The 15304-nt window shown below is 45.5% G+C and overlaps 1 protein-coding gene across 1 annotated transcript in view; it reads right to left on the bottom strand.

Annotated features, from left to right (window-relative positions):
* Positions 1-15304, bottom strand: part of LOC142187018 (protein Wnt-3a) — an 84146-nt gene that overhangs the window by 26170 nt on the left and 42672 nt on the right. Inside the window, exon 2 of the mRNA XM_075261427.1 lies at positions 3616-3857. Coding sequence (XP_075117528.1) covers positions 3616-3857 — 242 coding nt within the window. The remainder of the gene's footprint in view (positions 1-3615; positions 3858-15304) is intronic.

Genomic DNA, 15304 nt, shown 5'->3' with positions numbered 1-15304 from the left:
CCAGATCCTAGTGACAGCAGAGTCCTAGTAATACCAGATCCTAGTGACAGCAGAATCCTAGTAATACCAGATCCTAGTGACAGCGTAATCCTAGTAATACCAGATCCTAGTGACAGCGGAATCCTAGTAATACCAGATCCTAGTGACAGCGGAATCCTAGTAATACCAAATCCTAGTGACAGCAGAGTCCTAGTAATACCAGATCCTAGTGACAGCGTAATCCTAGTAATACCAGATCCTAGTGACAGCGTAATTCTAGTAATACCAGATCCTAGTGACAGCAGAGTCCTAGTAATACCAGATCCTAGTGACAGCAGAGTCCTAGTAATGCCAGATCCTAGTGACAGCGGAATCCTACTAATACCAGATCCTAGTGACAGCAGAGTCCTAGTAATACCAGATCCTAGTGACAGCGGAATCCTAGTAATACCAGATCCTAGTGATAGCAGAGTCCTAGTAATACCAGATCCTAGTGACAGCAGAGTCCTAGTAATACCAGATCCTAGTGACAGCGGAATCCTAGTAAAAGCAGATCCTAGTGACAGCGGAATCCTAGTAATACCAGATCCTAGTGACAGCAGAGTCCTAGTAATACCAGATCCTAGTGATAGCAGAGTCCTAGTAATACCAGATCCTAGTGACAGCAGAGTCCTAGTAATACCAGATCCTAGTGACAGCGGAATCCTAGTAATACCAGATCCTAGTGATAGCAGAGTCCTAGTAATACCAGATCCTAGTGACAGCAGAGTCCTAGTAATACCAGATCCTAGTGACAGCGGAATCCTAGTAAAAGCAGATCCTAGTGACAGCGGAATCCTAGTAATACCAGATCCTAGTGACGGTATAATCCTAGTAATACCAGATCTTAGTGACAGCGGAATCCTAGTAAAAGCAGATCCTAGTGACAGCGGAATCCTAGTAATACCAGATCCTAGTGACGGTATAATCCTAGTAATACCAAATCCTAGTGACAGCAGAGTCCTAGTAATACCAGATCCTAGTGACAGCAGAGTCCTAGTAATACCAGATCCTAGTGACAGCGGAATCCTAGTAATACCAGATCCTAGTGATAGCAGAGTCCTAGTAATACCAGATCCTAGTGACAGCGGAATCCTAGTAATACCAGATCCTAGTGACAGCGAAATCCTAGTAATACCAGATCCTAGTGACAGCAGAGTCCTAGTAATACCAGATCCTAGTGACAGCGGAATCCTAGTAATACTAGATCCTAGTGACAGCGGAATCCTAGTAATACCAGATCCTAGTGACAACAGAGTCCTAGTATTACCAGATCCTAGTGACAGAGGAATCCTAGTAATACCAGATCCTAGTGACGGTATAATCCAAGTAATACCAGATCCTAGTGACAGCAGAGTCCTTGTAATACCAGATCCTAGTGACAGCGGAATCCTAGTAATACCAGATCCTAGTGACGGTATAATCCAAGTAATACCAGATCCTAGTGACAGCAGAGTCCTTGTAATACCAGATCCTAGTGACCGCGGAATCCTAGTAATACCAAATCCTAGTGACAGCGGAATCCTAGTAATATCAGATCCTAGTGACAGCGGAATCCTAGTAATACCAGATCCTAGTGATAGCAGAGTCCTAGTAATACCAGATCCTAGTGACGGTATAATCCTAGTAATACCAGATCCTAGTGACAGCAGAGTCCTAGTAATACTAGATCCTAGTGACAGCAGAGTCCTTGTAATACCAGATCCTAGTGACAGCGGAATCCTAGTAATACCAGATCCTAGTGACCGCGGAATCCTAGTAATACCAAATCCTAGTGACAGCAGAGTCCTAATAATACCAGATCCTAGTGACAGCGTAATTCTAGTAATACCAGATCCTAGTGACAGCGTAATCCTAGTAATACCAGATCCTAGTGACAGCAGAATCCTAGTAATACCAGATCCTAGTGACAGCGGAATCCTAGTAATACCAGATCCTAGTGACAGTGGAATCCTAGTAATAACCAGATCCTAGTGACAGCGTAATCCTAGTAATACCAGATCCTAGTGACGGTATAATCCTAGTAATACCAGATCCTAGTGACAGCGGAATCCTAATAATACCAGATCCTAGTGACAGAGGAATCCTAGTAATACCAGATCCTAGTGACAGCGGAATCCTAGTAATACCAGATCCTAGTGACAGTAGAATCCTAGTAATACCAGATCCTAGTGACGGTATAATCCTAGTAATACCAGATCCTAGTGACAGCGGAATCCTAATAATACCAGATCCTAGTGACAGCGGAATCCTAGTAATACCAGATCCTAGTGACAGCAGAATCCTAGTAATACCAGATCCTAGTGACGGTATAATCCTAGTAATACCAGATCCTAGTGACAGCAGAATCCTAGTAATACCAGATCCTAGTGACAGCAGATTCCTAGTAATACCAGATCTTAGTGACAGCAGAGTCCTAGTAATACCAGATCCTAGTGACCGCGGAATCCTAGTAATACCAGATCCTAGTGACAGCAGAATCCTAGTAATACCAGATCCTAGTGACGGTATAATCCTAGTAATACCAGATCCTAGTGACAGCAGAGTCCTAGTAATACCAGATCCTAGTGACAGCAGAGTCCTAGTAATACCAGATCCTAGTGACAGCAGAGTCCTAGTAATACCAGATCCTAGTGACAGCAGATTCCTAGTAATACCAGATCCTAGTGACAGCAGAGTCCTAGTAATACCAGATCCTAGTGACCGCGGAATCCTAGTAATACCAGATCCTAGTGACAGCAGAATCCTAGTAATACCAGATCCTAGTGACGGTATAATCCTAGTAATACCAGATCCTAGTGACAGCAGAGTCCTAGTATTACCAGATCCTAGTGACAGCAGAGTCCTAGTAATACCAGATCCTAGTGACAGCGGAATCCTAGTAATACCAGATCCTAGTGACAGAGGAATCCTAGTAATACCAGATCCTAGTGACAGCGGAATCCTAGTATTACCAGATCCTAGTGACAGCAGAGTCCTAGTAATACCAGATCCTAGTGACAGCGGAATCCTAGTAATACCAGATCCTAGTGACAGCAGAGTCCTAGTAATACCAGATCCTAGTGACAGCAGAGTCCTAGTAATACCAGATCCTAGTGACAGCAGAGTCCTAGTAATACCAGATCCTAGTGACAGCAGAATCCTAGTAATACCAGATCCTAGTGACAACCATATCCAGAATTTTTGGAAATGGGAAAGTTTTATTTATCCTAAGAGGGAGCTCCGAAGTTTATGGGATTTCACTGGGGTCAGTTTTAGGAGTCTGTAATGTCCTGGAGGTCAGGTTTATGTAAGGTACCTTCAAGGGGACGACAACTGTCGCCATGTTGGCTGAAAAACCTCCCTTTATGTAATTGGGGACTGAGGTTCCTGGGGTCGAGCAGATAAAATGATTCTGGGTAGGAAGGTGACCATAGTGCCCTAAAAATGTTATAGAGCCTGCGCCCACTGGAGGATCTCCTGGTATCCTGATGGACTAGTCTGACCGTGACCATCTGATCATGTGACCAATATTATTATGTGACCAATACAATGTTGAAGCTCACATATAATGGCCTCAGGGATGATTTCACGCATAAAATCCGGATCTGTCCTTACCTTTATCCAGCACCGGCCCAAATATCGCCAGGTTGTCATTCACTGTGGTACAATTCCACCTCCTCCCTCGGAATTGGTGTTGACACTCCTGGATGCCAATTTTGACTCCTTCGGCCACATTGGGCATTATCTCCATATAATTCCGACAGAAGCGCATCTGTTTGGGCACCAGACCAGGAATGGTCCCACATGGAATGGGCTGCGTCCCCAGAGAGGAATACTGCTGACCGATGGCCAGCGACCTACAACAAACACAACATATGGAAAACATGTTAGTACCGTCATATGTGTGTGTGTACATAGTAACGTCATATGTGTGTGTGCACACGGCTGTATCTGGTGGAAACATCTATCCAATGTGCGCTCATCCTTCCTATAGGCCCAGGAGGCCGAGAGACGGGGGATGGAGCCATTGGAAATGTAGGATCAAAAATACATGAGTGACCCTACCGGGACGGCTCTACAGGACCCTACAACCAGCTCCGCATGGCTCATGGAGTCTGCCTATAAATGGCTATGATTGGGTCATGGGGATTGCTTCTGCTTGATAGCTGACTTTATGTGAGCGCTGCTCTGAAGTACCTGACACGAGTCTCCGCCACGTCTACCCACTAATCCTATAAGCAGCCTGACACAGGTCATACTGCGGCCTATAGACCAGGAGGACGCCTAAGATTCATCTCTAATGATGGAGAGCTCTGACATCATGGCATATTATGATGTCATCGAGCAGGCGGAGCAGATTTCTGTCATGTGACCCTTGGAATCTTCATGTCTCTATCGTTATAACCCCAAGAGCTGACAGTTCAGGCCACAGCGACCTCTGTGTGAGTTATGACATCACTAGGCCATGGTGGCCCTCTGTGTGAGTTATGACATCACTAGGCCATGGTGGCCCTCTCTGTGAGTTATGACATCACTAGGCCATGGTGGCAGGGGGCTGATGCCGCACCTGCCCGGGGACACTATGAGCATGGTCTCCATATACTGTGACTGAAGCCAGAGCTGTAGACTGCGTCTCATTGCACAGACCACAACAATCCCTAAAATCTGCAGGGTAACCTGGCGGGAAGTCTTCAGCTTTCCCACAGCGCCTCCGGAGGGGGAATCAGATATTACATGGTGTCCACTGGAAATAAGGAGATGTCTGTAAAACTCGGGACAGGGCAGAAAAAAAAGCTGTTGGCTCCAGCGATCGGTGGGGGTCCTGATTGTGAGACCCCCCTCCCTCCAAATACCATCATAGGGTGCTCAGAAATGTTATTTTACACCCAGATCCCCCCTATAAAGCGGCTTTGTTCTGTTGGGATATCTCACACTTACTGCTGTTCTACCAGTTCAGTCTTTACAACACAGTTTTGCCTTTCATAAACCAGGAGGCTCAGGATGAGCAGATCTATAGGCGCTCCCCATACACGGCGCACTCGTACGGCTGTCACCAGTAGCCATGCTGGCTGCGAGGAGCATCTTGTGAGTCCACATCCCTGCACGATCCCTCGTCCTTGGAGCTGACTCACCCTCATTATACAACGTTGTGATCTCACACCACAGAGTCTCAGGAAGAGAACAAATTGATTTCATTTTACAGGCCGCGGCTTGCTGCAATAATTGGAGAAATTTCCACCTCTCCAGACCGGTCTGACCCGACCTGAGCTCTTGCTCCCAGCTGTTTACAGCCTCGTCCCTCCCTCTTGTGTATATCAGCAGAGTTATTCTACAGGGAGAAGATATGATGCCTGCAGACCAGTGATGTCATCAGGGTCACCTGACACAGAACTCTGCAGGTGGACCCCCTGGATGGAAGGGTACCCCAATATGGTGGCATCAGTTTTCTGTCCAGTAGCTCCCTTTTTCCTTGTCATAGTTCATGCTATGATAGGGAAGGGGTGAGACATACAACTGCATATGTTTGCTGTGAGAGGGGAAGGGCAAGGAGGAGATGCAGCTGCAGCTTCTCCATCTCTGTGTCTATTAGACTGCAGTGTGAGGGGGTGAGGAGATGCAGCTGCAGCTTCTCCATCTCTGTGTCTATAAGACTGCAGTCTGAGGGGGGTGAGGAGGAGATGCAGCTGCAGCTTCTTTATCTTTTTGTATATATGACTGCAGTCTGTGAGGGGGTGAGGAGGAGATGCAGCTGCAGCTTCTCGATCTCTGTGTCTATAAGACTGCCGTCTGAGGGGGTGAGGAGGAGATGCAGCTGCAGCTTCTCCATCTCTGTGTCTATTAGACTGCAGTCTGAGGGGGGTGAGGAGGAGATGCAGCTGCAGCTTCTCCATCTCTGTGTCTATTAGACTGTAGTCTGAGGGGGTGAGGAGGAGATGCAGCTGCAGCTTCTTTATCTTTTTGTATATATGACTGCAGTCTGAGGGGGGTGAGGAGGAGATGCAGCTGCAGCTTTTCCATCTCTGTGTCTATAAGACTGTAGTCTGAGGGGGTAAGGAGGAGATGCAGCTGCAGGATGTGAATATCAATCATTGCTGAATCCAGGTTGAGAATGACCCGGTTTTGTGCTGCTACTGGGTTTAGCTCACAGATTATCTATCTGATCCATTCACTAAACCCTCAGCTTTGTGAATGGATCAGGATAGGACCATAAATCAGGAGGATATAGGGAACATTTGCAAAATTTCGGTTGGATCCCTGTGCATAGTGTTTGTCCTGCCATATAGTGATCCATCCATTTCTAGTAGCTCAGTATGTAGCAGCCACCAGCATTGACTTGTAGATCTGAGACGTCAGGAGCAACTGCCAAAGTAAATAATGTAGAGAGAAATCCAAAGTCAACCCAAGTCTAAGGTTGTAATGCCCCTGATGCCCCCGGCCGATCCCCCTCCCCAGATAAAGATGTCTACCCTAGGGTTAACTTTCCCAATACAGCTTGGGTGTTACATGGGGATCCGCCAGCAGTCAATATGATCATCATAAAATGCCCCCCATCCCCCCCCAATGATCAGCAATATTCTGTAGGGAAACCAGTCATTAAGTATACAATTTTCTTGCACTGCCCCCACAGGGTGAATGAAGTATTACACAGTGTCCATTACATTATATATGGTGGGCTGTCCTCAGCTGAGGCCCCCTTTACACTGAACTGCTTGTCTTCTAGTCGTAGGAAGGGGGGTAACCACAAGCACGAGACGTCATGAATGACCCCATCTTCTTCTCTACGCTCCTGAGATGTTTCAGACATGGTAGAGCAGATCTTCCCCCACTCCCTGTGTTGCGGTGTTGTTCCCTTCATGGCTATCTTCTCCTTGTTCCACATTCCAGGCACATAAACAACAACACAAAGAGGAATCTCCTGGAGGCCATATCTCCTCATACAGCGGGGCGGTGTCCGTCAGCCGCCCACTGCCCAGGTATTCCTCTCTGAAGTCTGAACAATGGCTGACCTCTCTATTGTAACGCTTAACCTTTCTGTAGCTTCCCCAAAAGGGTCGCCCAGGACTCCCAACTCACTCTCTTTCTATGACCTTGACCCTATCGTTTTACCTTTCTTTAAGTGTCCGCCCTACTAATGAGCCCCCGACACGAGCAGAAGACAATGCTCTTCAGTGACCCGTATCATATAATGCCCCCTCCGTATTACAGGCTCGGATTTCACAGGTACAATTAATTAAAGTGATCTGATAGACGGCTGCGGCTGTTGTGTACGCCCGGAGTCAGGTCTATCTATCATCCTCCGCATCTCCAGGGCCATCACCTATACTAGGCTACATGGCGGTATTATATAGTAACATTATAACATATTATATATATAACAAGTCATTAGATATAGAGTGACATAGAGGATACAGTCAGAAGAAGAACAACGTCCATGTTCCGAGAAGAACAACGTCCACGTCTGGAGAAAAACAACGTCCACCCATAGGTGTGAGGGTAAGTAACAGCCAGGTTATCACATGCCTTGGATTAATTGGTCATCAGCAAGTGTGACCTTTATAAAAGTAGAAGTTTTATCAGTTTGCTGGTCAATGCCAAGGAGGAAAGACATCAGCAACGATCTCAGAGAAGTCATTGTTGCAGATTATCAATATGGGAAGGTTATAAGACCATTTCCAAACCATCTGAAGTCCAGGGAGATGGATCATTGACCTGCCCCTGGTCCTAGAAGTCATGGAGTACGTTCCATCTCTGGCCGCTCGCCCTCCGTCCTCAATGGAGAGGAAACAAAGACTTTATTTGTAGATTTTTTTAATGGCAATTTTACAGTTTCCATAAATCAAGTAAAGCTAAGAAGGAATTTTCTATGACTCTGAACAGACGTCCACGACTGTCAGTGAGGCCGACATACTGGGAGGGGGCGCAGGACGGTTCACTAGGGAGACGACTGTAAATTATAGCAAATGTCTACGGAGAAAAGATTCATTAGATCCCGGGATTATCAATCAGAAGGGCCTTTCTGGAGGGGATTTCTCCTCGCCGCGCGCTGACGCATTCCTTCTGCACACCTATATCATTATACAAGGGCTGTGTCCTCGGGCCATGCTCCTACATTGTTCTTATGGAGAGGCCGCACCGCCACCATCTCCACTGTCACAACATGTAAACTGCCTGTATAGAGGCCTATACAGACACAGTGTGGGCGCCGGGTCCATCCTGATGAAGGACAATGCCCGGCCTCGGAGACATTGATGCCATAGACTGACCCCCGTGTTCCCCTAAGAACCTCTAGGACATTAGGAGTCAGGGCACCCAATGTCGCCAAGTAGTGGCCCAGATCCAGATATACAACCACACTAATGACCAAATGTAAAAAAATAAACAATAATTAAAAAAAATATATAAAAATTTATATAAAAATAAACAAAAACACACAGCCCCCCCCCCCCCCTCTCCCCGCCTGGACTATACCAGAGCAGACGTCTGTAGCCCGTACCGAGATCTCATTCCATATTACGCTGCGGTGGAAAAATATGAAAACTAAAATTTTTCATAATTTGTTTTAAAATAAAATATCTATAGAGCGCATGTTTCCCAACATAATATCAGAAAGAGTCACCTCTTACCCCACAAAATACGACGCGGTACACAAGCCGCTACTTGGAATTATTCTAAAGTTATAGGTGCACAAGGTTTCTTTTAAAGATCATTATTAGCCATATAATACCGTCATATACAGCAGTTATCGCAGCACTATAGGACCCCATTGCTGTCTGTCCATAGTGTAAGAGCGTATAATTACACTGCTATAACATCCTACTCTACTAATAGTAATATATAGTCATATAATACCGCCATACACAGCACTCATCATAGCGCTACACAACCCCATCATAATGTCTACAGTGCAACATATATTGACAGGGTCACCAATGGGGTGCCTCAGGGGTCAGTATTGATGGGGTCACCAGTGAGGTGCCACAGGGGTCAGTATCGATGGGGTCACCAGTGGGGTGCCACAGGGGTCAGTATTGATGAGGTCACCAATGGGATGCCACAGGGGTCAGTATTAATGGGGTCACCAGTGGGGTGCCACAGGGGTCAGTATTGATGGGGTCACCAGTGGGGTGCCACAGAGGTCAGTATTGATGGGGTCACCAGTGGGGTACCACAGGGGTCAGTATTGATGGGGTCACCAGTGGGGTACCACAGGGGTCAGTATTGGGTCCTTTCCTGTATTAATGACCTGGTATAGGGTTTACAGATCAGGGTGCACATATGTGCAGATGATACTAATCTTTGTAAGTTAGAGGGGGTCTAGGGGAGCATGGGGGGGCAGAGACTTGGCAAATTAAGTTTAATCCTGACAAATGTAAGATTGTGCACTTTGGTTGAAGTTATAAAATGTCTGACTATGTACTTAATAGTAAATTACTGGGTAAGACTGACAGTGAGAGAGACTTGGGGATTGTGGTGGACAGTACGTTTACCTATAGTGACCAGTGACAGGCAGCTGCAGCCAAAGCTAATACAATTATGGGATGCATCAAAACAGGTCTAGATTCTCATGACAGGATATAGTTATGCCTCTATCCAAATCATTGGTACGGCCACACTTAGAATATTGTGGGCCCCAGTATACAAGAAGGACTAGAGAGAGCACAGAGGAGGCAATCACATTTATTGGGCAGACTTCCTCATTCACATTACCATGTGCTGGATGAGTCACTGCTTGCCAGTCCCCCTGTCAAGCAGTGACTCATCCAGCACATGGCAGTGTGAATGAGGAAGCCTGCCCAATGTAAGAGCCTTCACTACTGCTGGGCACACACACACGAGTTTCCTCCCAGTGAACCCAGCAATTCAGCCAAATCCATTTTTTGCCCTTGAAAAGAGTCAGTGTGAAGGCCTGAAACGCGTCGTGCTGTTACGTACTGTAATAAAGGGATTGAACTTTGGAACTCTACATTGCCCTCCTCTTCTGTATACCAGGGAGCGCGGTTCTCCTATCACGGACCTTTGGCCCCAACCTTCTTCTGCCCATCCTCTACATTCGGACCGGTGACAGCCATCACATCACCCACCATAGTTCTATACAACCCCACCACAATGTTGTCTGTCCATAGTGTAACCACATATAATCACACTGCTATAACATCCCACCATAGTAATATATAGCCATATAATACCGTCATACACAGCAGACATTATAGCTCTATCCCAGCCCAATGCTGTCTGTCCATACAAACATATAGTCACCATACTACCATACACCCATATAACATCGTCATATAGTCATCATGGCTCTATATAATAAATGAATACCGTACAAGGCTATACGATCACATCATACTACCGTATACAGTGGCTGACAAAATTATTCACACCCCTTGAATTTTTTCACATTTTGTCACCTCACACCCACAAACTTTTCTTGAGATTTTGTTACAAAATAACGCAAAGTAGCGGATAATTGTGCAAAAGTCTTCAGCCCCCTGTACTCTGATAACCCTAAATAAAATCCAGTGCACTCAATTGTCTCCAGAAGTCACTGAATGAGTTAATAGATTAGTCCGGCTGTGTGTAATGTCGTCTCAGTATATATATATATATATATATATATATATATATATATATATATATATATATATATATCTGTTCTGTGAAGGTCTCAGTGGTGTGTTAGAGAACACTAGTGAACAAACCGCATCATGAAGACCAAGGAACTCACCAGTCAGCTCAGAGATAGAGTTATGGAGAAGTGTAAAGCAGGGTCAGGATATAAGAACATCTCCCAAGGAGCCCGGTACAATCCATCATCCAAACATGGAGAAAGTACCAAGACATGACCGCCCACCTAAGGAGAGCGCTGACAAGGAGAGCGATGGTCAGAGAAGCCGCCAAGAGGCCCATGGTCAGGGTGGAGGAGCCGCAGAAATCCTCAGGTACAGGAGAATCTGTCCACAGGAGGTCACTGCGCACCCCACAAATCTGACCATCTATAGGGGAGAGCGGCGAGAAGGAAACCATTGTCATAGGAAGACATAAGAAGGGGCGTCTGCAGGTTATGGCCACAAGACATATAGGGGGACCCCGCAAACATGTGGGAGAAGGTGAGAGGAGACCAAAGGGGAACAGCCTAAATCTAATGTACCCCTGCCCATCCCCCTGAGCACCCCGTCATCTCCCCGCACTGTGACACATAGGGGGCAGCATCATAGGGAGCAGGGACAGGGAAGGACAGGACAATCCTGGAACAAAACCTGAGACTGGAGGCGGCAAAAGACTTGTAGCTGGAATTGTAACCAAAGGCGACGCTACAAAGTATCGGTATAGGGGGCTGAAGACTTCTACAAGCCAATGTAACCAGATAATGCCGTCATATAGTCATCATGGCGCTACACAATAACATACACTGCTATAAAATCCAGGCATACTGCCATATAGCCAGATAGCACCGTCACATACAGTCGTCACGGTGCTGTAGATCCAGTATTGATATCACATATCATATAATCCCTCTGCTGTAAAGTCCCATCATAGTACTGCCCTCTAGCCACATAATACTGCTATACCAATCTATTATATCATATTACACAGTGTATCCATATCATGCCAGCCCTGTCATTCCGTTATATAATCGAGCAGCTACATAGCCCCATGATATAGTCAGTATATGCTGCAATCCCAGCACCATAAATCTACATCATACCGCCATCTAGTATTCAGGATATTATACAGTACATCATATAACCATATAGAATATATCTACATCCTATAGCCATCTAACCTTCATGATGTCATATAGTCCACCATATTGCCACATAGATTATACCTACATCATACCGCCATCTAGTCACTATATCATATAGTCCATCATACTACCTTATACAATATGTCTACATCAAACCGCCATCTAGTCTTACATTATATAGTCCATCATACTACCTTATAGATTATATCTACATCATACCGCCATCTAGTCACTATATCATATAGTCCATCATACTATCTTATACATTATGTCTACATCATACCGCCATCTAGTCTTACATTATATAGTCCATCATATTGCCACATAGATTATACCTACATCATACCGCCATCTAGTCACTATATCATATAGTCCATCATACTACCTTATACATTATGTCTACATCATACCGCCATCTAGTCATTACATTATTTAGCCCATCATATTATCTTATACAATATGTCTACATCATACCGCCATCTAGTCACTATATTATATAGTCCATCGTACTATCTTATACATTATACCTACATCATACCGCCATCTAGTTATAATATCATATAGTCCATCATACTACCTTATACAATATGTCTACATCATACCGCCATCTAGTCATACATTATATAGTCCATCATACTACCTTATTGATTATATCTACATCATACCGCCATCTAGTCACTATATCATATAGTCCATCATACTACCTTATACAATACAGTCCTATGAAAAAGTTTGGGCACCCCTATTAATCTTAATCATTTTTAGTTCTAAATATTTTGGTGTTTGCAACAGCCATTTCAGTTTGATATATCTAATAACTGATGGACACAGTAATATTTCAGGATTGAAATGAGGTTTATTGTACTAACAGAAAATGTGCAATATGCATTAAACCAAAATTTGACCGGTGCAAAAGTATGGACACCTCAACAGAACAGTGCCAGTAATATTTAGTAGATCCTCCTTTTGCAAAGATAACAGCCTCTAGTCGCTTCCTGTAGCTTTTAATCAGTTCCTGGATCCTGGATGAAGGGATTTTGGACAAACAATTCAAGTTCAGTTAAGTTTGATGTCACTTTTCTGTTGAGGTGCCCATACTTTTGCACCGGTCAAATTTTGGTTTAATGCATATTGCGTATTTTCTGTTAGTACAATAAACCTCATTTCAATCCTGAAATATTAGGGTGCATTCAGACTACGTAACGCCGGGCGTGTATGAGAGCCGTACACGCCGGCATTACGGCAGACTGCCGAACACTTCCCATTCACTTCAATGGGAGCGCTCGTAAACGCCGCTGTTACGAGCGCTCCCATTGAAGTGAATGGGAAGTGTTCGGCAGTCTGCCGTAATGCCGGCGTGTACGGCTCTCATACACGCCCGGCGTTACGTAGTCTGAATGCACCCTTACTGTGTCCATCAGTTATTAGATATATCAGACTGAAATGGCTGCTGCAAACACCAAAATATTTAGAACTAAAAATGATTAAGATTAATAGGGGTGCCCAAACTGTATGTCTACATCATACCGCCATCTAGTCACTATATCATATACACTCACCGGCCACTTTATTAGGTACACCATGCTAGTAACGGGTTGGACCCCCTTTTGCCTTCAGAACTGCCTCAATTCTTCGTGGCATAGATACAACAAGGTGCTGGAAGCATTCCTCAGAGATTTTGGTCCATATTGACATGATGGCATCACACAGTTGCAGTCGCAGATTTGTCGGCTGCACATCCATGATGCGAATCTCCCGTTCCACCACATCCCAAAGATGCTCCTCTATTGGATTGAGATCTGGTGACTGTGGAGGCCATTGGAGTACAGTGAACTGATTGTCATGTTCAAGAAACCAGTCTGAGATGATTCCAGCTTTATGACATGGCATTGCATTATCCTGCTGAAAGTAGCCATCAGATGTTGGGTACATTGTGCTCATAAAGGGATGGACATGGTCAGTAACAATACTCAGGTAGGCTTTGGCGTTGCAACGATGCTCAATTGGTACCAAGGGGCCCAAAGAGTGCCAAGAAAATATTCCCCACACCATGACACCACCACCACCAGCCTGAACCGTTACCGATACAAGGCAGGATGGATCCATGCTTTCATGTTGTTGACGCCAAATTCTGACCCTACCATCCGAATGTCGCAGCAGAAATCGAGACTCATCAGACCAGGCAACGTTTTTCCAATCTTCAATTGTCCAATTTCGATGAGCTTGTGCAAATTGTAGCTTCAGTTTCCTGTTCTTAGCTGAAAGGAGTGGCACCCGGTGTGGTCTTCTGCTGCTGTAGCCCATCTGTAGCCTCAAAGTTGGACGTACTGTGCGGCGTTCAGAGATGCTCTTCTGGCTACCTTGGGTGTAACGGGTGGCTATTTGAGTCACTGTTGCCTTTCTATCAGCTGGAACCAGTCTGGCCATTCTCCTCTGACCTCTGGCATCAACAACGCATTTCCGCCCCCCACAGAACTGCCGCTCACTGGATGTTTTTTCTTTTTCGGACCATTCTCTGTAAACCCTAGAGATGGTTGTGCGTGAAAATCCCAGTAGATCAGCAGTTTCTGAAATACTCAGACCAGCCCTTCTGGCACCAACAACCATGCCACGTTCAAAGGCACTCAAATCACCTTTCTTCCCCATACTGATGCTCGGTTTGAACTGCAGGAGATTGTCTTGACCATGTCTACATGGCGAAATGCACTGAGTTGCCGCCATGTGATTGGCTGATTAGAAATTAAGTGTTAACGAGCAGTTGGACAGGTGTACCTAATAAAGTGGCCGGTGAGTGTAGTCCATCATACTATCTTATACATTATGTCTACATCATACCGCCATCTAGTCACTATATCATGTATGATAGAGCCCTCCATACTAGTGTATATCTGATGATCACCCTCCCTCTATAGCGCCCCCTGTGCACGCAGTCCTGTTGTCTGGGGAGACGTTGCCTCTTCCTTGTCCTAATTTTGCCTCCTTGCAGAAGCTGCTGGTATTATTGCTGCACATTTCAGACGTGTCTGAGCAGGGATCCTGAGACATTTCACTTGCTGCCCGGGGCCACAGATTCGCCTCCTCGCAACGACAGGAGGATTTTTTTTGTTTCTTGAAGAATGTGGAGTCTCTCACCTCCAGCTATTTATATGAAGATCTTAAGAAGGAGGACACTGGAGCGGTGGAGGCCATGATGGCTCCGAATCTCTGCAGACCTGTGAGGTGACCATACAGCACCTGCGACAGTGACCAGGATTCAATATGGCGGAAGAACGGGGCAGTGCACGTCTCTAAGGCCTCGGTGACTAGGGGACTAACCTGTAGCTCCAAGAATGATGAGAATGTATCTAAGCTCACAGCGAGCAGAGGAGAATGTCAGGAGCTTGTCTGGCTGACACCAGAAGACAATAGCTGTCAGTGATCAGACAGAGCCTCAGATAATCCTCATGTCAGAGCCAAGGTCACTCACTGCGGCCGCTCAGATGTCACTCACATTCATGGTAAATACTGTACAGTAAAAACTTCTGCCATAGATCTTTCTCCTTTCAACACATC

The sequence above is a fragment of the Leptodactylus fuscus genome, unplaced genomic scaffold, assembly GCF_031893055.1.
Source record: "Leptodactylus fuscus isolate aLepFus1 unplaced genomic scaffold, aLepFus1.hap2 HAP2_SCAFFOLD_130, whole genome shotgun sequence".
Classification (NCBI taxonomy): Eukaryota; Metazoa; Chordata; class Amphibia; order Anura; family Leptodactylidae; genus Leptodactylus; species Leptodactylus fuscus.
Note: the sequence above shows the minus strand (reverse complement) of the source record. Positions and strands in the feature narration are given on the sequence as shown.